This window comes from Mustelus asterias, unplaced genomic scaffold (assembly GCF_964213995.1).
Source record: "Mustelus asterias unplaced genomic scaffold, sMusAst1.hap1.1 HAP1_SCAFFOLD_87, whole genome shotgun sequence".
NCBI classification, from domain to species: Eukaryota; Metazoa; Chordata; class Chondrichthyes; order Carcharhiniformes; family Triakidae; genus Mustelus; species Mustelus asterias.
This window is the reverse complement of record NW_027590140.1, coordinates 682,392-709,351: the sequence shown is the minus strand read 5'-3', so window position 1 is coordinate 709,351 and position 26,960 is coordinate 682,392. Positions and strand designations below refer to the sequence as shown.

Sequence of the window (26,960 nt, the reverse complement as noted above, 5' to 3'; positions counted from 1 at the left end):
TACTTTCACATCCTCCCTCCAGTACAGTGTGCCGAACTAGAACAATGCTCTAGTTGAGGCAGAATCAGTTTTTACAATCGTGTAGGTCACATTTTAACACATTTGTGCACATACATTAAGATAAACGTTTTTTTGCTTTCCTCATTAGCAAGCACAGACGGATAACACACGAAACAATCATATTGGAAAGCAAGTCTCATACCAAAATAAATCTAAACCTCTGATCAACCTAGACAGTTCAGAGCAAACAAAGAACGTTTTTATTTAGAGTGCAGTCAGTGTTGCAATGTTAGACATGGGGCAACCATGTTATGCAAAGCGATATCGCACAAACAGCAATGTGAGACAGGGAAACCAATGTTTTTATCTTTCAAAGCTGTCGTCTGAGAAACAGCGATTGTCCCCAGGAAACAAAGAGAATGTCACACACTTCCTCATAGCCCTGTTCACAGTACTGGCCCTGTGATCTTTACTGAGTTACAGACTGGATTCGAATTGATGGGTTCAGGATGGTCTATAAATAGAATAACAAATAACTGGGAGTATGTTACAGACTAGAATATAATCAAGGGTTTGGTGTGGTTTATATATGGAATAACAGATGTTTGGAACTGAGTTACAGATTGAAACATGGTCGAGGGGTTTGGGTGTTTTATATATAGAATAACAGATACTTGGAAATGAGTTCCAAACTGCAATCCAATCTCGGGGTTTGGGGTGGTTTATATATAGAATAATAGATACTCAGAAGTGAGTCAAAGACTGTTGTCTAATCGAGGATTTTGGAGTGGTTTACATAAAATGACGGATACCTGGGAGTGAGTTACAGAGTAGAATCTGATTGAACGGTTCATGGTGGTTTATATACAGAATAACAGATACCAGGGAGTGTCACAAACTGGAATCTAATCGAGGGTTTTGGGTGGTTTATAGAACAACAGATACCTGGCAGTGAGTTACAAACTGGAATATAATCAATGGTTTTCGAGTGGCTTAAATGTAGAATATGCTGGGAGTGAATTTGTAATTGTCTCAGTTCCCAAATCTATCTTGTTGCCTTGCGATGTTGTCTTAAGTGTCACCTCCTCAGCTTCTGCTGAATATGTTACTGCACTTTGATCATTGGGTATCTGTCGTCTGAGGAGTTGGTAGTCAGCATCCTTTGGTCGTTTCTTCAGGCTTGTGTATGTTGAATCTTGTACTGGAACCATCTGGGGAGTGCTAGGCTTAGCCTCATCCTGCCTTTGGAGGCTTGCAGCTGGCTCAGCCTCGGCCTGCTCTCTTATTGAGCCTGAACGAGCCCAGACTCGGCCTGTATTCTGAGGCTTGCAGCAGGCACAGCCTCAGCCTGCTCGCTTATTGAGCCTGTGCTAGGCCCAACCTCATCCTGCCTTACGAGGCTTGCAGCAGGCCCAGCCTCGGCCTGCTCTCTTATTGAGCCTGTGCTAGGCCCAGCCACAGCCTGCATTCTGAGGCCTGCAGCAGGACCAGCCTCGACCTCCACTGTCAGTTGCGAAGACCCCTTTGGCCTGCCCTGCACCCATTGGCCAATGGACTGGGCTTGCTCTTTGGTGTCAGATTGACTTCCAGGACTTAGCAGATCAGAGTAAATTCCTTCTTCCCCTGCAAAGAGGAAAGATCAATTTCAGTGGAAAAAGAAACATAAGAACAAGAAGTAGTTGGATGCAGCGAGCTTGGTTCTCGTGCTGTGGCATTATTATGCTGATCCTATCAACTCTATTCTCCACTCCACTCGCCATTCTCTTTTAGAAAATGCCCAAATATCTCTCAACTGCTCTCTTGAATCTACTCAAGGACAGATCATCTACCACTCTCTGGGTAGAGAATTTCAAAGACTTACCACTCTCTGACTGAAAAGTATCAAATTTGATCTCTTAGCCTGAAACCGTGACCCCCATGTCCCAGACTCCGCAACCGGGGAAAACATCCAGTAAGTAGGTTGCACTTGAAACTGTGAGAGATCTGTGTACGTTTCAAACAGATCACCTCTCAAACGATTAGCTTCCAGAATACTAATCTCACATCAGCCAATATCCCTCAGCCCAGGAATCAGCAGCAAAATGATTTTTTCTGTCTCGCTCGAAGGTAAGTTAATTCGGCAAGGAGACCAAAACTGTTCGCAGTATTCCAGGTGTGACAGTACCAAAGTAGCTATAACAAGAATACCTCACTCTAGTACACCAAATGCTTGTGTAAAAGAGGCAAACATGGGTTTCGAGCTGATTCCTGTGCCCGCCTGTTTGACAAATCTCCAGGCAAGGGAGATCGGGAGGCAGATTAACACAGAGACAGTCTGAGCATCTCCAAAATGATAAAATTACATTCAGTGATCTTAACAAATAAAATACTCCCTGTTACACTGCCCCACAATCAAATATTCCGAACAGGTACAGCACGAGGTTAGGGACAGAATAAATCTCCGTGTACACAGTCCCCATCAAACACTCCCAGGACAGGTACCGCACAGGGTTAGATACTGATTAAAACTCCCTCCACACTGTCCGCATCAAACACTCTCCGGACAGGTACAGCACAGGGTTAGATACAGAGTAAAACTCGATCTACACTGTCTCCATCAAACACTCCCAGGACAAGTATAGCACAGGGTTAGATAGAGTGTGAAGCTCCCTGTACACTGTCCCCATCAAAAACTCCCAGGACAGGTACGGGACGGGGTTACATACAGAGAAAATCTCCCTCTACACTATCCCCATCAAACACTCCCAGGACAGGTACAGCACAGGGATCGATACAAAGTAAACCTTCATCTCTACTATCCGCCATCAAACACTTCCAGGACAGGTACAGCACAGGATTAGAGACAGAGTACAACTTCCTCCACACGAACCCCCATCAAACACTTCCAGGACAGGTACAGCACGGTGTTAGATACAGAGTAAAACTCCCTCGACACTGTCCCCCATCAAACAGTCACCGTTGTGCTGGCAGAAAGGTCCTGACCTCCTCCTACCCACAGTAATGGACAGCAGTTTGTTCGCCAGTCAGACACTTTCGGGGTACCGGCTAGATTGAACCCCTACCTTGGTTATGTCTCCTTTTCTTTTCACTGTTGCCTAGACACAAGAAGCAAAATAAGAGAAAGTCAGTATCAGGTGATATTGAGTCTCTGTTATCACTCCCTCCCTCTCCCCACTCTCTCCCTCTGCTGCCACCCTCCCTTCCTCTCCCACTAAAACCCCAGTTCCAGTGCGAGATTCCCTCTTTGCCGCACAGCACCAGTGCGAGATCTCCTGTCTCTCACACCCCAGTGCGAAATCTCCGGTCTCTCACACCCCCGGTGCGAGACCCCCTGTCTCTCACACCCCCATTGCGAGACCCCCTGTCTCTCACACTCGCAGTGCGAGTTCCCCTGTCCCTCACACCCCCAATGTGAGATCCGCTCTCTCACACCCTAAGTGTGAATTCCCCTGTCTCTCACACCCTCGTGCGAGATCCCCTGTCTCTCACATCCCCAGGCGAGATCCCCTGTCCCTCACACCGCCAATGCGAAATCTCCTGTCTTTCACACCCCCAGTGTGAGATCCCCTGTCTCTCACACTCTCGTGCGAGGTCCCCTGTCACTCACACCCCCAATGCGAGATCCATGCCCTCTGACACTCAGTGTTCGGGAAGCATTCTGGGATTAAGAGGAGATTGTTTGCTGCTATGAGAACAGACCCAATACTTAACTGTTCTCCTGATGGCATAGATAGAAGGTGATCAGTAAAGCTGCCGTATAAACTGCCAAGAAAATCGCAGTGAGAATAATCTTCACTTTCTGGTACTGAACTGAGGAAATATCTGTAAATAGAACATTATGGAGAAAGAGAGTCGTTCAATAGCAAATTGCAACAGCAGGACATTCTCTCACATGCAGTGCGTGTGCACTTGTGTGTATGCGTACACTTGTGTGTGCATATGTGTCAGCGTGTGTGCTGCCTTCTTGAAACGCTGCAGTCCTCGTGCTGTGTGATCCACAATGCCATAGTGATTGTTAAAATTGAGAGTCTCGCTGGGCTATTTCTGACAGGAGTTGAGAGTCAACCACATTGCTGTCGCTCGATTCACAGGTAGGCCAGTCAGGGTAAGGACGGCAGATTTTCTTCCCTAACGGACAGTAGTGAATCCAACCATTTCCAACAATGGTTTCATGGCCATTAGTAGATTCTTAAATCCAGATTTTTGTTATTGAATACAAATTCCACTGTCTGTGAGTGTGTGTGAGTGCGTGCATGTGCGCGTACATGTGTTTGTGTGTGTGTTTGTATGTATGTGTGTGTGCTCATAAGTGTGAGAGTGTGTGCATGTGTGTGTGCACGTGCGTGTACGATCGTGTGTGTATGTGTGTGTGTGTGCGCAGGCCGAGTGTGTGTACGTGTGTTTGTTTACGTCTGCACATGCATGTGTGTTTGTGTGTGCGCTCGCGTGATTGTGTTTGTGTATGTGTGTGTGTGTATATGTGCGTGCGTGCACGGGTCTGTGTGTGTGCGTGCATGAGTATGTGTGTATGAATGAAAAAAAACATTCACACTCCTGATGTTGTGCCTCCCAGATGGTGGACAGATTTTGGGGAGTTAGGAGGCGAGTTAATTGATACAAGACGGCTTCAGAGTGTCTGAGCAGTATCCTTCCATATATCATGACGCAGAATATATTCCAGTGACAGTGGTAGAATTGATCATCAACCCCCAGGACATGGGGGCGGGGGAGGATTCAGTGTGGGTAACGTCACTGAATAGCAAGGATTTGTCCATGCATTTGAGATGTAGTAAAATGATAGTTGTTACCTGGTAGAATTTTGATAGTGTTGCTGTAGCCACAGGTTGCTCCCAAATCAACAGTCTGCTCGACTCCTCCTGCTGCTTCCTTGCATTTATAAACCGTCTCTCCAAGCTGGGAATCGAGTGTGACATCCAAAATCATCCCACCAAACTGCAGCTCATGCCTCTGATCACTGATAACCTTCTTGTTCCCTCTGAACCACTCAACAGCCGAGTCACGCACGCTGGAACACATCAGTTCCACTTTGCATGTCCCACTGCTGGGCTGCTTTCTCTCGAGGCAAACCTGCAGCTCTCCAGCAGTACCTAGTGTGAAAAAGAGATTCGTAACTCGAGCAGCGGGCTGCAAGCAAAGATCTATTTTTATTCTCTCACAAGATGTGGGTGTCGCAGGCTGGAACAGCATTTGTTGACCATCTCTAATTGGTCTTGAGAAGGTGGTGGTGAGCTTGAACCGCGTCAGTCCCCGTGATGTAGGTATACCCACAGTGCTGCTCGAGAGGGTGTTTCAGGATTTTGACACAGCGACAGTGAAGGAACAGTGATATATTTCCAAGTCAGGATGCTGAGTGACTTGGAGGGGAACCTCCAGGTGGCGGTCTTTCTGCTACTCTTCTAGATGGTAGAGGTCGTGCAATTGAAGGGTGCTGTCGAAGGAATCTCAGTGAGTTCCTGCAGTGCATCGCGTAGAGGCTACTCATGGCTGCCACTGTGCGTCAGTGGTGGAAGGAGTGAATGTTATTGGAAGGGCTGCTTTATCTTTGGCCGTGTAGAGCTTCATGGGTGTTGATGGAGCTGCACTTACCAAGGCAAGAGCAGACTATTCCATCATACTCCTGACTTGTGCCTGATGGTGGGTCTGTCTTCACAAAGGAAGACATGAATAATGTACCAAAAGCTCTGAGAGAAACAAGTTTTAATGAAGTGCTGAAGGAAATCAGTATTAATAGCGAAATGGTTTGGGGGAAAATAATGGGATTGAACAAAGAACAAAGAAAATTACAACACAGGAATAGGCCCTTCGGACGTCCAAGCCTGCACCGACCATGCTGCCCGACTGAACTAAAGCCCCCTATCCTTCTGGGAACCTTATCGCTGTATTCCCATCTTATTCATGTATTTGGCAAGATGCCCCTTAAAAGTCACTATCGTATCTGCTTCCACTACCTTCCCCAGCAGCGAGTTCCAGGCACCCACCACCCTCTGTGCAAAGCACGTGCCTCATACATCGCCTTTAAACCTTGCCCCTCGCAACTTAAACCTATGCCCCCGAGTAATTGACTCTTCTACTGTGGGAAAATAGCGTCTGACTATCCATTCTGTCCCCCTTCATAATCTTGGAGAGGTTGATCAGTTCGCCCGCTCAACGTTTGTCGTTCCAGCGAGAACAAACTAAGATTCTCCAACCTCTGCTCACAGCTAATGTCCTGCATACCTGGCAACATCCTGGTTAAAGGGTGGCAGGTAAGAAGATTGGATAGGATAGGATAGGATAGGATAGGATAAAGACAGCAAAGAATGACAAAAAGATTAATAAAGAGGGAGAATGAGAGAAAGTTATCGAGGAATATGAGAAATTGAAATGTAGTATATAATGTAACAATTTCCACAGATACTTAAAAAAGAAAAGTCAACAAAGTGAGCATTGGTCCTATAGAAAGTATGTCTGGGGAGTTGAAAACAAAACAATAAGGAGATAGTAGATGAACTGAACCAGTATTATAAAAAAAGGTTGGTGGCACGGTGGTTAGCATTGCTGCCTCATAGCGCCAGGGACTCGGGTTCAATTTTGGCCTCGGGTAACTGTCTGTTTGGAGTTTGCACGTTCTCCCCATGTCTGCATGGGTTTTCTCCGGATGTTCCGCTTCCTCCCACAGTCCAAAGATGTGCGGGTTATGTTGATTGGCAATGGTAAATTGACACTCTGGTCAGGGGAATTAGCAAGGTTAATATGAAGGATGAGGGGAATAGGGTCTGGGTGGGATTGTGGTCGGTGGCAGACCTGATGCTCTCAATGGCTTCCTTCTGCACTGCAGGCATTCTATTCTATGAAATTTCTTCTGCACCCTCTCCAAAACCTCCACATCCTTCTGGTAGCGTGAAGACCAGAATTGAACACGATATTCCAAGTGCTGCCTAACTAAGGTTCTATAAAGATGCAACATGACTTGACAATTTTTAAACTCAATGCCCCGGCCGATGAAGGCAAGCATGCTGTATGCATTCTTGACTACCTTATATAAAACTACAGCACAAAACAGGCCGTTCGGCCCCACAGGTTGTGCCGAACATATCCCTACCTTCTAGGCCTACCTATAACCCTCCATCCCATTAAGTCCCATGTACTCATCCAGGAGTCTCTTAAAAGACCCTATTGAGTTTGCCTCCACCACCACTGACGGCAGCCGATTTCACTCGTCCACCACCCTCTGTGTGAAAAAGTTCCCCCTAACATTTCCCCTGTACCTACCCCCCAGCACTTTAAACCTGTGTCCTCTCGTAGCAGAGATTTCCACCCTGAGAAAAAGCCTCTGAGAGTCCACTCGATCTATGCCTCTCAACATCTTATACACCTCTATAAGGTCTCCTCTCATCCTACGTCTCTCCAAGGAGAAAAGACCGAGCTCCCTCAGCCTATCCTCATAAGGCATGCCAGTCAATCCAGGCAACATCCTTCTAAATCTCCTCTACACACTTTCAATCTTTTCCACATCCTTCCTATAATGAGGCGACCAGAACTGAGCACAGTACTCCAAGTGTGGACTGACGAGGGTCTTATATAGCTGCATCATTATCCCCGGACTCCTAAACTCAATCCTTCGATTGATAAAGCCAGCACACCATACTCCTTCTTAACCACCTCCTCCACCTCTGGGGCCGATTTTAGAGTCCTATGGACCCGGACCCCAGGCTTCTGATCCACTACAGTACGAAGAGTTTTTCCCTTTATATTGTACTCCTTCATCCCATTTGACCTGCCAAAATGGACCACTATGCATTTATCTGGGTAGAAGTCCATCTGCCACTTCTCCACCCAGTCTTGCATCCTATCTATGTCCCTCTGTAACTTCTGACATCCCTCCAGACTATCCACAACCCCACCAAACTTTGGGTCGTCGGCAAACTTACCAACCCATCCCTCCACGTCCTCATCCAGGTCATTTATGAAAATGACAAACAGCAAGGGTCCCAGAACAGATCCCTGGGGCACACCACTGGTGACCGACCTCTATTTAGAAAAAGACCCATCTGTACCCACTCTCTGCCTCCTCTGGGCAAGCCAGTTCTGGATCCACAGGGCAGTAGCCCCTTGGATCCCATGCCCTCTCACTTTTTCTAGAACCCTTTCATGGGGAACCTTATCGAACGCCTTGCTAAGATCCATATAAACCACATCTACCGCTTTCCCTTCGTCAATGTGTTTAGTCACATTTTCGAAGAACTCCACCAGGCTCGTAAGGCACGATCTGCCTTTGACAAAGCCATGCTGAGTATTCTTGAGCATACTAAACCTCTCTAAATGCTCATTAATCTTGTCCCACAGGATCTTCTCCATCAGCTTACCAACCACTGAGGTTAGACTCACCAGTCGGTTATTTCCTGGGCTATCCTTATTCCCCTTCTTGAAAATAGGAACCACATCCGCAATCCTCCAATCCTCCTACACCTCTCCCGTCTCCATCGACCTTCTCCACCTGCGTTGCCACTTTCAGTGACTTGGATATCTGCACACCCAGATCCCTCTGCCTGTCAATATTCTTAAGGGTTCTGCCATTTACTGTATTTTTCCCATCTATATAAGACTTCCAAAATGCATTACCTCACATTTGTCCATTAAACTCCATCTGCCATCTCACCGCCCAAGTCTCGAACCATTCTATATCCTGCTGTATCCTCTGACAGTCGTCACTGCGATCCACAATTCCTCCAATCTTTGCATCGTCTGCAGACTTACTAATCAAACCAGTTACATTTCCCTCCAAATCATTTATATATATTACAAGCATCAAAAGTCCCAGCATTGATCCCTGAAGAACGCCACTTGTCACCGCCCTCCATTCAGAAACGCACCCTTCCACTACTACCCTCTGTCTTCTATGACCGAGGCAGTTCTGCATCCATCTTGCCAGCTGATCTCTGATCCCGTGCGACTTAACCTTCTGTACCAGTCTGCCATGAGGGACCTTGTCAAAGGCCTTACTGAAGTCCATGTAGACAACATGCACTGCCCTACCCTCATCAATCATCTTCGCCACTTCCTCGAAAAACTCGATTAACTAAGTGAGACACGACCTCCCCATCACAAAACCATGTTGTGACTCACTAATACGTCCACTTATTTTCAAGTGGGAGTAAATCCTGTCTCGAAGAATGCTCTCCAATAATTTCCCCACCATTGGCTGAAGGCTCACCGGCCTTTAATTACCTGGTTTATCCTTACTACCCTTCATAAACAAAGGAACAACGTTATCCAATCTTCTGGGACCTCCACTGTACTAGTGAGGATACAAAGATTTCTCTCAAGTCCTGAGCAGTTTCCTGCCTTGCATCTCTCAGTATTCTGGAGTGTTTCCCATCAGGCCCCGTGGACTCGACTAATTTAGTGCTTCTCAAGAACCCAATATTGCCTCCTTTTTGGTCTCATCATGACCCAAACTATCTACACACACTTCCCCAGACTCATCATTAAGCAAGTCCTCCTCTTTTGTGAAAACTGACGCAAAGTATTCATTTAATACCGCGCTCATTTCCTCTTTTCCTCCAGCTCCATGCATAGATCCCCTCCCCTGTCCTCCTCCAGGTTTCTTGCTTTCTCTTCATATATGCATAAAAAGGATTTTCCTTAATCCTGCTGGCCAATTACTTTTTGTTACCCCTTTTAGCCCTCCTTACTCCTTGCTTGAGCTTCTTGCTACTTTTCTTGTATTCCACTTCTCCTTCGTGTGTTCCCAATCTCCTAGCCTTGACAAATGCTTCCTTTTTCTCCAGCCAAAAGAGAACATGCTGGAAAATCTCAGCAGGTCTGGCCGCATCTGTAAGGAGAGAAAAGAGCTGACGTTTCGACTCCAGATGACCCTTTGTCAAAGCTAAAAGACATAGAAAGTCAGAGATATTTATAGTGCAGGGTGAGGAAATGAAACATGAGTCATCGCCACAGGAACCATGAGCTTCCTTTTTTCTCTTTGACTAGGCTCACAATATCTCTCACTATCCAAGTTTGCTGAAACTTGCCATAATTACCCTTCAGCCTTATAGGAATGTGCCAGTCCTGAATTCCTACCAATTTGCAGTTGAAAACCTCCACATGTCAGAAATTTATTTGCCCTCAAATATCTGCCCCAATCTATATTCTTCAATTCCTGCCTAATAATGTTGTAATTCGCCTTCCCCTAATTTAGCACCTTCACTTGAGGACTACACTTATCTTTATCCATCAGTACCTTAAATCTTACTGAATTGTGGTCACTGTTCCCAAACTGCTCTCCTCCTGAAACGTCGTCACCCGGCCAGGCTCATTCCCCAATACCAGGTCCAGTATGGCTCCTTCCCGAGTTGGACTATCGACATAATAGTTCAAGACATCCTCCTGGATGTGCCTTACAAACTCTGCCCCATCCACGTCGCGAGCACTAAGTAGTCCCAGTCATTTTGGGGAAGTTAATATCTCCCTCCACAGCAACCCTGTTACTTTTGCACCTTGCCAAAATCCGCCTATATATCTGTTCCTCTGTCGCTGGCTTTTAGGGGGACTACAGTAAACCCACAGCGTTGTGACTACACCCTTCCTATTCCTGAGCTCTACCCATGTTGCCTCGCTGTATGAGCTCTCTGAGGTGTCCTCCCACAATACATTTGTGATATTCTCCAGTAGTGTAACTCCCCCACCCCTTTTAGATCCCCCTCTATCCCACTGAAAACATCTGCATCCTGGAACGGAAAGCTGCCAATCCTGTCCTTCCCTTAGCCAAGTCTCTAATGGCAACAACATCATAATTCCAAGTATTAATCCAAGCCCTAAGTTCTTACCTGTTACACTTCCCGCATTGAAACAAATGTACATCAGTCCACCAGAACCTCTTTGATGAGCAACCACACTCTGCCTGCTCTTTCTCTGAATTTTACTGGACCTACTCTCCAGTCCTCCTTAAGTGGGCGGCATGGTGGCACAGTGGTTAGCACCGCTGCTTCCCAGCGTGATGGACCAGGGTTCGATTGCCTTCTTGGGTTACTGTCTGTGTGGAGTTTGCACGTCCTCCCCATGTCTGCGTGGGTTCTTTCAGGGTGTTCCGGTTTCCTCCCACAGTCTGAAAGACGTGCTGGTTAGGTGCATTGATCCGAACAAGTGCCAAGTGCGGTGACTAGGGGAATTTCACCGTCACTTAATTGCAGTGTAAATGTAAGCCTTATTTATGACTAATAAATGAACTTTTACTTTAAGTTAATTCACCTTTGCTTTGGTTCCTATCCCCTGCCAAAGTACTTTAAATCCTCCCGTGTGATACTAGCAAACCTCCCGGTCAGAATATTAATGCCCCTCCAGTTTAGATACAAGCTGTCCTTGTACAGATCCCACCTGTCCCGTAAGAGATCCCAGTGGTCCAGATATCTGAAACCCTTCCCCGTCCACCAGTTGTTGAGCCACATGTTGAGCTGTACTACCTTCCAATTTCTCGCCTCACTGGTACATAGCGCAGGTAATAATCCTGAGATTACAATCCTAGAGGTCCTGCTTTTTAACATTCTATCTAACTCCCTAAACTGCTGCAGGATCTCATCACTCTTTCTAAAATGGTCTCTGGGGCCTTATAATCTTCATCTCAGAGTACATAACGGAACAGCCCTAGAGGGGGGTGGCACGGTGGCACAGTGGTCAGCACTGTTGCCTCAAAGCTCGAGCTTTAATTCCAGCCTCGATCACTGTCTGTTTAGAGTTTACACGTTCTCCCCGTGTCTGCGTGGGTTTCCTCCGGGTGCCCCAGTTTCCTCCTACAGTCCAAAGTTACAGAGTTAAAGGTTCCAACAGTGCAGAAGGAGGCCATTCGGCCCATCAAGTCTGCAAGGAACGCAATCCCACCCAGGCTCTATCCCCGTAACCCCATGTATTTAACCAAGCTCGTCCCTCTGACACTATGGGGCACTTTAGCATGGCCAATCCACCTAACCCACACATGCTTGGAATGTGGGAGGAAACCGGAGCACCTGGAGGAAATCCACGCAGACACGGGGAGAACGTGCAGACTCCGCACAGACAGTGACCCAAGCCAGGAATCGAACCCAGATCCCTGGCGATGAGAGGCAGCTGTGCTAACCACTGTGCCACCGTGCCGCGTGCAGATTAGGTTGATTGGCCATACTAAATTGACCCGAGTGTCAGGGGATTGGCAGGGTAAATATGTGGGGTCATGGGAATAGGGTCTGGGTGGCATTGTGGTCGGTGCAAACTCGATAGGCCAAACGGCTTCCTTCAGAACTGTATGAATTCTGTGATTCTATGAAATAGGGACACATTTGGTGTCATTTTCCAGTTCATTGGACTCGGACTGGTTCCTGCAGATTGGAGGATAGATAATGTAAGCCCACGATTCAGAAAATGGGGTAGAGAGAACAGGGTACTATGGACCAATGAGCCTGACATCAGTATTGGCGAAGTAGCGAGAGTCCGTTTATCAAGTATTTCAAAACTCAGCAGTTGGAAAACAGTGGTATAATCAGACAATGCAGCATCTATTTACAAAGGAGAAATCATGCTTGGTGAATCTATTGGAATTATTTGAGAATGTAACTAGTAGAGGAGAACGAGAGAAGGTGGTTTATTTGGACTTTCAGAAGGCTTTTAACAAGTTAGTGTCTTGAGATAGATAGAAAGCTGGTTAGCAGGCAGGAAACAGAATTAGCATAAATGGGTCTTTTTTCGATTGGCAAGCAGTGACTCGTGGACTACTGCAGGGATCGGTGTTGGGATCCCAACTGTTCACATAAAAGATTGATGATTCGGAAGAGGGAACGAAATGTATTTGCTCCAAGTTTGCAGATGACAAATTATGGTGGGAGGGTGAGCTGTGAGGAGGATGCAGGGATTCTTTAATCTGATTTGGACAGGCTGAATGAGTGCGCATACGCATGGCAGATGCAGTACAACGTGGACAAATGTGAGATTATCCACTTTGGTGGCAATAATAGGAAGACAGATTATTGTTTGAATGGTTGTAAATTGAGAGAGGTGGATTCTCACCGAGACCTTGGTGCCCTCGTGCATCAGTTGCCGAAAGTAAACACTGAGGCACTTAGCAGGCAGTAAAGAAGGCAAATAGTATGTTGGACTTCATAGCGAGAGAGAAGAGTGTCGGAATTGGGATGTTTTATTGCAATTGTGTCGGGTGTTGGTGAGGCCACACTTGGAGTATTGTGTGCAGTTTTGGTGTCCGTATCTGAGGAAGGGTGTCCTTGCTATAGGAGGCAAGCAGCAAAGGGTTACCAGGCTCATTCCTGGAGTGGCAGGTCCGTCATGTGAGGAGAGACTAAATCAGTTACGCTTATATTCACTGGGGTTTAGAAGAGTGAGAGGGGATCTCATAGGAATTATTAAATGGCGGGGGAGTCCAGAATTAGGTATCGTACTTTGAGGATAAGGGATGAACTGATTAAGACTGAGGTGATTAAAAATGTCTTCACCCAGAGAGTGGTGAATCTGTGGAATTCAATGTGACAGCAAGGAGTTAAGGCCAAAACGTTGTGTGATTTCAAGTTAAGACCATAAGACCATAAGACCATAAGACCATAAGACATAGGAGCGGAAGTAAGGCCATTCGGCCCATCGAGTCCACTCCACCATTCAATCATGGTTGATTTCAACTCCATTTACCCGCTCTCTCCCCATAGCCCTTAATTCCTCGAGAAATCAAGAATTTATCAATTTCTGTCTTGAAGACGCTCAACGTCTCGGCCTCCACAGCCCTCTGTGGCAATGAATTCCACAGACCCACCACTCTCTGGCTGAAGAAATTTCTCCTCATCTCTGTTCTAAAGTGACTCCCTTTTATTCTAAGGCTGTGCCCCCGCGTCCTAGTCTCCCCTGTTAATGGAAACAACTTCCCTACGTCCATCCTATCTAAGCCGTTCATTATCTTGTAAGTTTCTATCAGATCTCCCCTCAACCTCCTAAACTCCAATGAATATAATCCCACGATCCTCAGACGTTCATCGTATGTCAGGCCTACCATTCCTGGGATCATCCGTGTGAATCTCCGCTGGACCCGCTCCAGTGCCAGTATGTCCTTCCTGAGGTGTGGGGCCCAAAATTGCTCACAGTACTCCAAATGGGGCCTAACCAGTGCTTTATAAAGCCTCAGAAGTACATCCCTGCTTTTGTATTCCAAGCCTCTTGAGATAAATGACAACATTACATTTGCTTTCCTAATTACGGACTCAACCTGCAAGTTTACCTTTAGAGAATCCTGGACTAGGACTCCCAAGTCCCTTTGCACTTTAGCATTATGAATTTTGTCACCGTTTAGAAAATAGTCCATGCCTCTATTCTTTTTTCCAAAGTGTACGACCTCGCACTTGCCCACGTTGAATTTCATCAGCCACTTCTTGGACCACTCTCCTAAACTGTCTAAATCTTTCTGCAGCCTCCCCACCTCCTCAATACTACCTGCCCCTCCACCTATCTTTGTATCATCGGCAAACTTGGCCAGAATGCTCCCAGTCCCGTCATCTAGATCGTTAATATATAAAGAGAACAGCTGTGGCCCCAACACTGAACCCTGCGGGACACCACTTGTCACCGGTTGCCATTCTGAGAAAGAACCTTTTATCCCAACTCTCTGCCTTCTGTCTGACAGCCAATCGTCAATCCATGTTAGTACCTTGCCTTGAATACCATGGGCCCTTATTTTACTCAGCAGTCTCCCGTGAGTTATTAGATATAGCTCAAGGGATCAAGGGATATGCGGGGGGTGGGGGGGGGGGGGGGGGGGGGGAGGTGGTGGGGGGATGGTTGAGGGAGGGGGTGATCAGTTTCTGAGTATCTGACTGAGAAGATTAGGGTTATGCTGTAGCAATGAGAGGCAAACATAAGAAATATTTCTAAAATCAACAAATGAGACGCCATCAAATCTGAATTTCAAATTGAGCCTGAGGGTTTTTAAAGTCTTAATCAAAGGGATTTCAGGAAAAGGTGAGCAGATGATGTTTGATCTCAAAGTAGACAAGATCATGTTGAAAAGCTCAACAGTTTTGTACTGCCTGTCCTCAACTGCCTCACACTCAGACCCTTCCTCACACTCACACACACCCCTCTCACCCTCCTTCATACACCCTCTACTATATAAGCACCCTCCATCACAAGCTCACCACCTCCCCCTCACATTATCTCCCTCACACCTTCTCCCTCACCCCCTCTCCTTATGCACCCTCACTTATACCGTCACCCGCCCTCACAATCACACCCACCTTCGCACCCTGTCCTGCTTATACCTTCTCCTTCCCTCACATCCTTTCCTTCACACCTGCTTCCTCATGTGTATTCTCCTTCATACTCACCCCCTCTGCCACACTCTCCCCTTCCCTCTCCCTCACACACTCTCCCTCACACTCACACCATCCTTCAGGCTCACCGTTCCTCTCGCTCAGTCACATTCACTCACGCTGGTGCTCACTCACAACTCACACCTTTTCCCTCTCATACCTTCTCCCACCCTCTCATCCTTTCCTGCACACTCGCCCTCCGCCGCACTTACGCCATCCCACGCCCTCATCCCCTCTCCCCCACACTCACCCTCTTCCCGCACTCTCGGCCCCTGCCCTCACACGCCCTCACCCCCTTCCTCATCCTACCACTCCGCACTCTCGAGTCATAGAAACCCTACAGTGCAGAAGGAGGCCATTCGGCCCATCGAGTCTGCACCGACCACAATCCCACCCAGGCTCTACCCCCACATATTTACCCGCTAATCCCTCTAACTACACATCTCAGGGACAATTTTTAACCTGGCCAATCAACCTAACCCACACATCTTTGGACTGTGGGAGGAAACCGGAGCATCCGGAGGAAACCCACGCAGACACGAGGAGAATGTGCAAACTCCACACAGACAGTGACCCGAGCCGGGAATCGAACCCGGGACCCTGGAGCTGTGAAGCAGCAGTGCTAACCACTGTGCTACCGTGCTGCCCAAGTCATAGAGCTTTATAGCATGGAAACAGGCCCTTCTGCCCAACTAGTCCCTGCCACCCTTTTTTTTAACCACTAAGCTAGTCCCAATTACCTGCATTTGGCCCATATCCCTGTCGACCCATCTTACCCATGTCGCTGTCTGAACGCTTTTTAAAAGACAGAATTGTACCCGTCTCTATTACTATCTTTGGCAGCTTGTTCCAGACACTCACCACCCTCTGTGAAAAACTTGCCCCTCTCGACAAATTTGTATCTCTCCCCTCTCACCTTAAACCTATGCCCTCTAGTTTTCCCCTACCTCTGGGAAAATATGTTGATTAGCTAACTGATCTATGGCCCTCATTATCTTATAGACCTCTATTCTCACCCCTAGGTCCTCCTAAGTCTCCTGCTCTCCAGGGAAAAATGTCCCAGCCTATCCAGCCTCTCCTTATAACTCAAACCATTAAGTCCTGGTAACATCCTAATAAATTATTTCTACATTCTTTCTAGTTTAATAATCTCCTTTATGAAATAGGATGACCAGAACTGTACACAGTATTCCAAGTATGGCCTTGCCAATGTTTTGTACAAATTCAACAAGACGTCCCAACTACTGTATTCATTGGTCTAACCGAGGGAACCAAGCATGCCGAATGCCTTCTTCACCACTCTGTCCTCCCCCTCCTCTCCACTCACCCCCTCCCCCGCACTCTCACCGTCCATCACAGGTACCCTCCATCACAGGCACCCTCCATCATAGACACTCTCCATCATAGTCACTCTCCATCTCAGTAACCCTCTCTCACACACCCCTTCCTCACGCATCCTCTGCCACTCCCTCTCTCTCAGGCCCTAATTCAATTGATGTGGTTCACTCCATCTTATCACTTTCTCACCTCACATCCTCCCCTCACTCTCTCACCTTTGCTGAATCTCTCTGTGACTCCCTCCCTCTCAATGCCTCTTTCTTACTCATCCTCTCTCGCTCCCTTCCTCCTACTCCCTCTCTTCACTCACACCCCTTCCCAATTTCTTCCTTTCCTCCCTCACCACTGTCTCCCTCATTCACCCCTCCATCACTCAAAACTCCCTTCCTTACTACTCACTCTATAACTCACTCACCACTTCTTCCCTGTCCCTCCCTCACTCTACCCCTCACCCCTTCACCACTCCCTCCCTCCATCACTCTTTCCCTCCCTCACTCACAACTCCCTTCTTCACTCACAATTCCCTCCCTCACTCACTCACCACTCCCTCCCTCACTCACTCACCAGTCCCTCCGTCAATCGTTCCCTCACTCACTCCATTCCCTCTATGTATAACTCACTCACCAATCCCTCCGTCACTCTTTCCCTCCCTCACTCACCACTCCCTCCCTCACTCACCACTCCACAGTGACAGCAGGATCATGGTTCCCCACAGATTTCCATACACTGGATCCATTGGTTGATTCCTGCGGATTGAAAGGTGCAGAGAGATGATGGACGAACGAGGCTGAGAGAATCTTCAGAAACTGCTGACGAATTGAATCCGTTCAGTGCAAGAATTGAAGGGTTTGTTCCAGAAACTTGCGATAGCATCTGAGACTTGGTCACTTCCTGAGAAAAGGTGTCAGCTGATAACATCCACAAAACCAAAATAGACGCCAGAGCACAAAATTCTTCTCGGAACTGACCACGACAAAGAGAGAGAGAGAAACAGAGTTAAAGCAACAACAGAAAGGGAAAGGGAGAAGGAGTAACAGAAAGAGGAACACAAAGGGAAACAGACAGGAGAGATGAAAAAGCAGCAACAAAGATTGAGAAACAGAAATAGAGATAGAAAGAAACAAAATGGCAGAGAAACTCGTCGAGAGAAACAAATTAATACAGAAGGGCAAGCAGAGAGACGTGGGCAGACAGAAGCAGAGGCCAAAAGAGAGAGACAGCAACAGAGAGAGAGAGAGAGAGAGAGAGACAAACAGGGAGACTGACGCGGGGGCCAGCAAAGGGAGAAAGAAACAGAGAGAGAGGGAGAAAGAAACAGAGATAGATAGAGAAAAACACACAAACACAGAGAAACAGAGAGAAAGACAGAAAGAGAGAGAGAAAGAGAGAGGGAGAGCAACGGAGACAGATAGAAGGAAACTGAGAGAGAGTGAAACAGCGGAAGAGAGAGAGGCAGGGAGAAAGAGACACAGAGAGAGCGATGCAGGGAGAGAGGGGGGGGGGGGTCGCAGGGAGAGAGAGAGGCAGGGAGAAAGAAAGAGAGGCAGAGAGAGAGAGAGAGAGACAGAGGGAGTGAAGCGGGGGGGGGGGGGGGAGGAGAGAGAGAAGCAGGGAGAGAGAGCAAGGCAGGGAGAGAGAGACAGGCAGGTAGAGCGTGAGAGAGAGGGAGAGGCAGGCAGAGAGAGAGGGAAAGGCAGGGAGAGAGAGAGAGAGAGAGGCAGGGTGAGAGGGAGAAGCAGGCAGAGACAGAGAGAGAGACAGGGAGAGAGAGGAAGAGAGGCAGAGAGAGAGGGAGAGAGAGAGGCAGGTAGAGAGACAGAAAGGCAGGGAGAGAGGCAGGGGGAGAGGCAGGGGGAGAGAGAGGCGGGAAGTGAGATAGAGAGAGAGGCAGGGAGAACGAGAGAGGCAGGGAAAGAGAGAGAGAGAGTGGGACAGGGAGAGCGAGAGAGGGGGCAGCGAGAGAGAGGGACAGGGAGAGAGAGGGGGGAGCAGGGAGGGAGAGAGAGAGACGGAAAGAGGCGGTGAGAGAGAAAGGCAGGGATAGAGAGAGAGGCAGGGAGTGTGAGAGAGAGAGAGACAGGGAGAGAGACAGAGGGATAGAGATAGAGAGAGAGACAGGGAGAGGGGAAGAGAGGCAGGGAGAGAGAGTGGCAGAAGCAGGTAGAGAGAGAGAGAGAGAATGAGAGGCAGGGAGAGGGAAAGGGAGGCAGGGAGAGAGAGAGAGAGGCAGGCAGAGAGAGAGAGAGGCAGGCAGAGAGAGAGAGAGGGGGAGGGTGAGAGAGGGAGGGGGTCAGGGAGAGAGAGAGAGAGAGAGAGGCAGGGAGAGAGAGAGGCGGGGAGACAGGAAAAGGCAGGGAGAGAGAGAGAGAGAGAAAGAAAGCGAGGCAGGGAGAGAGGGAGAGACAGAGGAAAGAGAGAGGCAGGGAAAGAGAGAAGGAGAGAGGGAGAGAGAAGCAGAGTGCGAGAGAGAGTGAGATGCAGGGAGAGAGACAGGCAGGGGGAGAGAGAAAGTAAGGCAGGGAGAGAGAGGGAGAGGCAGGGACAGAGAGTGTGTGTGAGAGAGAGGGGCAGGGAGATTGAGACAGAGAGGGAGAGAGAGAGGCAGGGAGAAAAAGCGGGAGGCAGGGACAGAGAGAAAGAGAGGCAGGGAGAGAGAAAGAGAGGCAGGGAGAGAGAGAGGGAGGGAGGGGATAGAGGCTGGAAGAGGGAGGCAGAGAGAATGGCAGAGGGAGAGAGACGGGGGGGAGAGGCAGGTAGAGAGAGGCCGAGAGAGAGGGGGAGAGAGAGGCAGGAGGACAGAGAGCGAGAGGCAGGGACAGAGAGGAAGAGAGGCAAGGAGAGAGGGAGAAAGAGAGGCAGGGAGAGAGAGAGTGAGGCAGGGAGAGAGAGAGTGAGGCAGGGAGGGAGCGAGTGAGAGCGAGAGAGAGGCAGGGATAGAGAGAGAGAGAGGGGCAGGGGGAGAGAGAGAGAGAGGGAGAGAGAGAGGCAGGGAGAGACAGAGAGAGGGGAAGGGTGAGAGAGGGAGGGGGTCAGAGGGAGCGAGTGAGAGAGGGAGAGAGAGTGAGAGCTGGAGAGAGAGAAACAGGGAGAGAGAGAGAGAGGGGGAGACAGGGAAAGGCAGGGAGAGAGAGAGAGCGAGAGGCAGGAGGAGAGAGAGAGGGAGAGAGACAGGGAGAGAGTGAGTGAGAGGCAGGTGGACAGAGAAAGAGAGGCAGGGAGAGAGGGAGAGAGAGAGAGAGGAAAAAAGAGGCAGGGAAAGAGAGAAGGGGAGATGGAGAGAGACGCAGAGTGAGAGAGAGGCAGGTGGATAGAGAAAGGGAGACGGAGAGAGGGAGAGAGAGAGGAAAGAGAGAGGCAGGGAAAGAGAGACAGAGAGAGGGAGAGAGAAGGAGAATGTGTGAGAGAGTGAGATGCAGGGAGAGAGAGAGAGGCAGGGGGAGAGAGAAAGCGAGGCAGGGAGAGAGAGAGAGGCAGGGACAGTGAGTGTGAGAGAGAGAGAGAGAGGCAGGGAGAGAGAGGCAGAGAGAGAGGGAGAGAGAGGGGCAGGGGGAGAGAGAGCGAGAGGCAGGGACAGAGAGGAAGGGAGGCAAAGAGAGAGGGGGAGAGAGAGAGGCAGGGAGAGAGGCAGGGAGAGAGTGAGAGAGAGGGAGAGAGGCAGGCAGAGAAAGAGAGAGAGAGAGGCGGGGTTGGGGGGAGAGAGAGAGAGAGAGAGAGGCAGGGTGAGAGAGAGAGTGAGAGGCAGGGCCAGAGAGGAAGAGAGGCAGGGAGAGAGAAAGAGAGACAGGGAGAGAGAGAGGGAGGGAGGGGATAGAGGCTGGAAGAGGGAGGCAGAGAGAATGGCAGAGGGAGAGAGAAGCAGGGGGAGAGAGAGGGGGGGGGAGGCAGGGTGTGACATAGAAGCAGGCAGAAAGAGAGTGAGGCAGGGAGGGAGAGAGCGAGAGGCAGGGAGAGAATGAAAGAGAGAGAGGGGCAGGGAGAGAGAGAAGAGAGTGAGAGAGAGAAGCAGTCAGAGAGAGAGTGAGAGGTAGGGACAGAGAGGAAGAGAGGTAGTGAGAGAGGGAGAGAGAGAGAGGCAGGGATAGGGAGGCAGGGAGAGAGGCAGGTGGAGAGAAAGGCAGGGAGAGAGCCAGGGAGAGGTAGGGTGTGGCATAGAAGCAGGCAGAAAGAGACCAAGGCAGGGAGGGAGAGAGCGGGAGGCAGGGAGACAGAGGAAGCGAGGAAGGGGGAGAGTGTGTGAGAGAGAGAGAGAGAGAGAGAGGCAGGCAGAGAGAGAGACAGAGAGGGGCAGGGTGAGAGAGAGGGTGGGGGAGAGAAGCAGTCAGAGAGAGAGCGATGGAGAGAGAGAAAGTGAGAAGCAGGGACAGAGAGGAACAGAGGTAGTGAGAGAGGGAGAGGGAGAAGGAGAGTGAGGCAGGGAGAGAGAGAATGTGTGTGAGAGAGAGAGGGTGAGGGGCAGGGAGAGAGTTAGAGAGAGAGGCACGGAGAGAGAGGGAGAGGCGGGGAGAGAGACAGAGAGAGTTCGATAGGCAGGGGGAGGAAGAGAAGGGAAGGGAGAGAGAGAGGGGGAGGGTGAGAGAGGGAGAGGGGGTCAGGGAGAGAGAGAGAGAGCTGGAGAGAGAGAAGCAGGAAGAGAGAGAGGCAGGGAGGGAGGGAGAGAGAGAGAGAGGTAGGGTGAGAGAGAGAAGCAGTCAGAGAGAGGGCGAGACAGGGAGAGAGAGAGTGAGAGGCAATGACAGACAGGAAGAAAGGCAGGGAGAGAGGAGAGAGAGAGAGGCAGGGAGAGAGAGAGAGAGAGGCAGGGAGAGAGTGAGGCAGGGAGAGAGAGAGAGGGAGGGGCAGAGAGAGAGGCAGCGAGAGGGAGGCAGGGAGAGAGGCGGGGGAGAGAGAGGCAGGGAGAGAGAGACAGGGAGAGAGACAGAGACAGAGAGAAAGAGGGAGAGACAGGGTGAGACAGAGAAGCAGGCAGAAAGAGTGAAGCAGAGAGGGAGAGAGCGAGAGGCAGGGAGAGAGAGGAAGAAAGGCAGGGAAAGAGGGAGAGAGAGATGCAGGGAGAGAGTGAGAGAGAGGGAGAGGCAGGCACCGAATAGAGGTGTATAAAATTATGAAAGGCATAGATAGGGTGAACGGTGGGAAGCTTTTTCCCAGATCGAAGGTGACGTTCACGAGGGGTCATAGGTTCAAGGTGAGGCGGGGGGGGGGGGGGGGGGGGGGTGGGGGGGGGGCGGGGGGGGGGGGGGGTGAGGTTTAACACGGATATCAGAAGGACGTATTTTACACAGAGGGTGGTGGGGGCCTGGAATGCGCTACCGGGCAAGGTGGTGGAGGCGGACACACTGAGAACGTTTAAGACTTATCTAGATATCCATATGAACGGAGTGGGAATGGAGGGATGCAAAAGAATGGTCTAGTTTGGACCAGGGAGCGGCGCGGGCTTGGAGGGCCGAAGGGCCTGTTCCTGTGCTGTATTGTTCTTTGTTCTTTTGTTCAGCGTGAGAGAGAGGCAGCGGGGCGGGGGGGGGGGGGGGAGAGACAGGGTGAGAGAGACAAACAGTCACAGAGAAAGCGAGGCAGGCAGAGGGAGAGCAAGAGCAAAGGAGAGAGAGAGGCATGGAGAGAGAGAGGCAGAGGGAGAGGCAGGCGGGGGGAGAGAGGCAGGGATGGAGAGAGAGAGCGGCAGGGAGAGCGAGAGAGGCAGGAAAGAGAGAGAGAGAGAGACTGGGGCAGGGAGTGAGAGGGAGAGAGAGAGAGCGAGAGAGAGAGGAGAGGGAGGGAGAGGATGGGAGAGAGAGGGGGGGCGCTGCTGGGAGCGAGAGACAGACAGGCAGGGAGAGAGAGTGAGGGAAGGAGAGAGAGGGGGAGCAGGGAGTCAGAGAGACAAGGGGAGAGAGAGAGAGAGTGAGAGAGAGATGGAGAGAGGCGGGGGAAAGAAAGGCCGGGATAGAAAGGGAGGCAGGGAGAGAGAGAGAGAGAGACAGACAGAGAGACAGACAGACAGAGAGAGAGAAAGAGCAGGCAGAGAGAGAACGAGGCAGGGAGAGAGAGAGAGCGAGAGGCAAAGTGAGAGAGAGAGAGAATGAGAGGCAGGGAGAGGGAGAGAGGGGCAGGGAGCGAGAGAGAGGGGGAGGGTGAGAGAGGGAGAGATGGTGAGAGAGGGAGAGAGGGTGAGAGAGGGAGGGGGGTCAGGGAGAGAGAGAGAGAGAGAGCTGGAGAGAGAGAAGCAGGAAGAGAAAGAGGCAGGGAGGGAGGGAGAGAGGGAGAGAGGGAGAGGCCGAGTGTGACATAGAAGCAGGCAGAAAGAGAGTGAGGCAGGGAGGGAGAGAGCGAGAGGCAGGGAGAGAGAGGAAGAGAGGTAGGGAGAGAGTGAGAGACAGAGAGAGGCAGGGGGAGAGAGAGACAGAGAGGGGCAGGGAGAGAGAGAAGAAAGTGAGAGAGAGAAGCAGTTAGAGAGAGAGAGCGATGCAGGGAGAGAGAGAGTGAGAGGTAGGGACAGAGAGGAAGAGACGTAGTGAGTTGAGAGAGAGAGAGAGGCAGGGAGAGAGAAAGAGACAGACAGAGAGGTAGGGAGAGAGGGAGAGAGAGAGGCAGGGAGAGAGAGAGAGAGAGAGAAAGAGCAGGCAGAGAGAGAACGAGGCAGGGAGAGTGAGATAGAGCGAGAGGCAGAGAAAGAGAGGAAGAGAGGCAGGGAGAGAGGGAGAGAGAGAGGCAGGGACAGAGAGAGAGAGAGAAACAGGGAGAGAAAGAGAGAGGCAGGGAGAGAGAGAAAGAGGCAGGGGAGAGAGAGAAGAAGGCAGAGAGAGAGAGAGGTCGAGGGAGAGAGAGTGAGAGGCAGGGAGAGAGAGAGGGAGAGGGAGAGAGATAGAGATAGAGGCAGGGAGCGAGACAGCTAGGGACAGGGATCCAGGGGGTGGGGAGGGAGAGAGAGAGAGAGAGACAGACAGACAGAGAGAGGCAGGGGGAAAGAAAGACAGGGATAGCCAGAAAGGCAGTGTGAGATAGAGAGGCAGGGAGAGAGGGAGAGAGAGTTAGTGGGGGAGAGAGTGAGGCAGGGAGAGGGAGAGAGAGGGTAGGGAGAGACCGAGTGAGGCAAGGACTGAGAGATGAGGGGGGAGAGAGAGAGTGAAGCAGGGAGAGAGAGAGAAACAGGGAGAGGGAGAGAGAGAGAGAGAGAGAGAGAGAGGGGCAGGGAGAGAGAGAGAGAAACAGGGAGAGAGAGAGAGAGAAGCAGGGAGAGGGAGAGAGAGAGAGAGACGCAGGGAGAGAGAGAGAGAGGCAGGGAGAGAGGGGCAGAGCGAGAGGCAGGGGGAGGGAGAGGCAGTTGGGGAGACAGAGAGAAAAAGAGGCAGGGAGAGCGAGAGAGGCAGAGAAAGAGAGAGAGAGAGCGAGAGAGTGGGCCAGGAAGAGAGAGAGAGAGGCAGGGGGAGAGAGGGAGAGAGAGAGAGAGACAGACAGAGAGGTAGGGAGAGATGGAGAGAGAGAGAGGCAGGGAGAGAGAGAGAGAGAGAGAGAAAGAGCAGGCAGAGAGAGAACGAGGCAGGGAGAGTGAGATAGAGCGAGAGGCAGAGAAAGAGAGGAAGAGAGGCAGGGAGAGAGGGAGAGAGAGAGGCAGGGACAGAGAGAGAGAGAGGAACAGGGAGAGAAAGAGAGAGGCAGGGAGAGAGAGAAAGAGGCAGGGGGAGAGAGAGAAGAAGGCAGAGAGAGAGAGAGAGAGGTCCAGGGAGAGAGAGGGAGATGCAGGGAGAGAGAGAGGGAGAGGGAGAGTGATAGAGATAGAGATAGAGGCAGGGAGTGAGGGAGAGAGAGATGCAGGGAGAGAGAGGCAGGGAGAGAGACTGGCTGGGAGAGAGAGAGAGAGAGGCAGGGAGAGAGAAGCAGAGAGAGAGAGGCAGGGGGAGGGAGAGGCAGTTGGGGAGACAGAGAGAAAAAGAGGCAGGGAGAGCGAGAGAGGCAGGGAAAGAGAGAGAGAGCGAGAGAGTGGGCCAGGAAGAGAGAGAGAGAGGCAGGGGGAGAGAGGGAGAGAAAGAGAGAGAGACAGGGAGCGGGAGAGAGAGAGACGCGGGGGAAGGGGGAGAAAGGGAGTGGGAGAGAGAGGCTGGGAGAGAGAGAGAGAGAGAGAGAAGGAGCGAGAGAGGGGGCAGGGAGAGAGAGAGGGAGAGAGGCGGAGAGAGGCAGGGAGAAAGAAAGGCAGGGATAGAGAGAGAGGCAGGGAGAAAGACAGAGGAAGAGAGATAGAGAGAGAGGCAGGGAGAGAGTTAAAGAGAGATGCAGGAAGAGAGCGGGAGAGGCGCGGGGGAGAGAGAGAGAGAATGAGAGTCAGGGCGAGGGAGCGAGAGGCAGGGAGAAAGAGGCAGGGAGAGAGAGAGGGGGCAGGGAGGGAGCCAGAGTGCAGCGAGAGAGAGCGGGGGGCAGGGAGAGAAAGAGGGAGGGGGGAGGGAGAGAGGGAGCAGAGGGGGAGATAGGTAGAGGGGAGGGAGGGAGGAGGGGGAAGGGAGAGAGAGAGTGAGAGACAAAGAGAGAGAGAGAGAGAGAGAGAGAGAGAGCCGGAGAGAGACAAGCAGGGGCACAGACAGAGAGATGCTGCGAGACAGGGAGAGGCAGGGAGAAAGAGAGAGCGAGGCGGGGAGGGGGGGGGGGGGGGCGAGGGGGGGGAGAGAGAGATAGAGAGAGAGAGAGACATGGAGAGAGAGAGAGAGAGGCAGGGGGATAGAGAAAAAGAGGCAGGAAGAGAGGGAGAGAGAGAGAGCGAGGCAGGAACAGAGATAAGCAGAGAGGGAGACGCAGGGAGAGAGAGAGAGGCTGGAGCAGGTAAAGAGACAAATAGAGGGGCAGGGATGGAGGGAGAGTCAGGGAGGGAGAGAGGGAGAGAGAGGGAGAGAGAGACAGGGAGTGAGTGAGATAGAGGGGCAGGGAGAGACAGTGTCTCTTCGCTGAGATTGTGTGCTTTTGCTCACATGGACACTGCATTTACTTTATCCTATGGATTTGAGAGTATATAGAACTCCCCCCAAAACTTTAGCAGTGTGACAATTCTAATTATCTTCAAGGATCACACCGTGATGCCTCTTGCCCAGAGCAGGGAAAATCCTGACATACATTCCCCTGAATCGCCTACTTCCTGTGGCTGAGAATATCCTCCCAGGGCCACAGCGCGGAGATTTCCTGTCCCACTCACGGCAATATTCGCCACTGGTGGGACCAGAAAATCCCTCTGACAGTGCAGCTTTAGGACTTCCAGAGGAACCTCATGGTCCTCGTTGGCAGACAAATCCAAGAAGATTCGAGAACCACATCAGGAACTTTTTGTTGCATTCATTGACCTGCCCAAAACATTTGACTCAGCAAATTGTGAGGCTTTGTGGAATGTGCTTCCAAAAGAATTTGTCTGCAGTTGCTTTACGATGATCTGGCTGCAGCCATCCTGCATGGGAAATCTGAGTAAGAAGTTTGACAACACCAGACTTGTTTGATATCCTGACTGGCATCAAACAAAGCTGTGTAAAAACCTTCACACTATTTACAATCTTCCCAATAGCCAATGTTCACTGCATCAAATATGATCTCTCCCAAGTGTCAATATTTTTATAGAATCTACAGTGCAGAAGGAGGCCATTTGGCCCATCGAGCCTACACCGACAACAATCCCACCCAGTCCCTATCCCCATAACCCCACATGTTTAACTTCCATTCCCCCTGACACTAAGGGGTAATTTATCATGACCAATCAATCTATCCCATTGGGAGAGACAGAGAGAGGGGCACGGAGGGAGAGAGAGAGAGGCAGGGAGAGATAGAGCGAGTAGGGCAAGGAGAGGAAGAGAGAAAGATTCAGGGAGAGAGAGGAAGAGAGGCAAAGAGAGAAAGGCAGGGAGAGAGAGAAAGAGAGAGAGAGAGAGAGCGAGACAAAGAAAGAGAGATGCAGGGAGAGAGGGAGATAGAGGGGCAGGGAGAGAGAGACGTAAGGAGAGAGAGAGAGAGGCAGGAAGGGAGAGAGAGAGAGAGAGGCAGGGAGGGAGAGGGAGGGAGAGAAAGAGAGAGAGAAACGGAGAGGCAGAGAGAAAGAGAGAGAGGGGTACTGAGAGAGAGAGACAGAAAACAGAGAGAACAGAAACAAAGAGGCGGGATGGCAGGTAAATAGGATGGTGAAAAGAGCACATGAAACACTCGCCTTTTCGAATCGGTGTTTCGGTTACAAAAACATGGAGGTCATGATGAAGTTGTATAGAACTTTGTTTGGCCACAGCTGGAGTACAGTTCTGGTCGCCACATTATAGGAAGGACGTGAACGCCCTGGAA

At 50.4% G+C, this 26,960-nt stretch overlaps 1 protein-coding gene across 1 annotated transcript; it reads right to left on the bottom strand.

Moving 5' to 3' along the window:
• Nucleotides 1–241: 241 nt before the first annotated feature.
• Nucleotides 242–26,868, bottom strand: LOC144484031 (uncharacterized). The gene is made up of 6 exons (XM_078202599.1): nt 26,829–26,868; nt 17,349–17,557; nt 4,809–5,108; nt 3,712–3,822; nt 3,063–3,095; nt 242–1,623 (listed from the first exon to the last, which is right to left on the bottom strand). The coding sequence occupies exons 2-6, from the start codon at nt 17,404–17,406 to the stop codon at nt 1,283–1,285; spliced, it is 843 nt and encodes a 280-aa protein (XP_078058725.1). The 5' UTR covers nt 17,407–17,557; nt 26,829–26,868; the 3' UTR covers nt 242–1,282.
• Between the last annotated feature and the right edge of the window lie 92 nt (nt 26,869–26,960).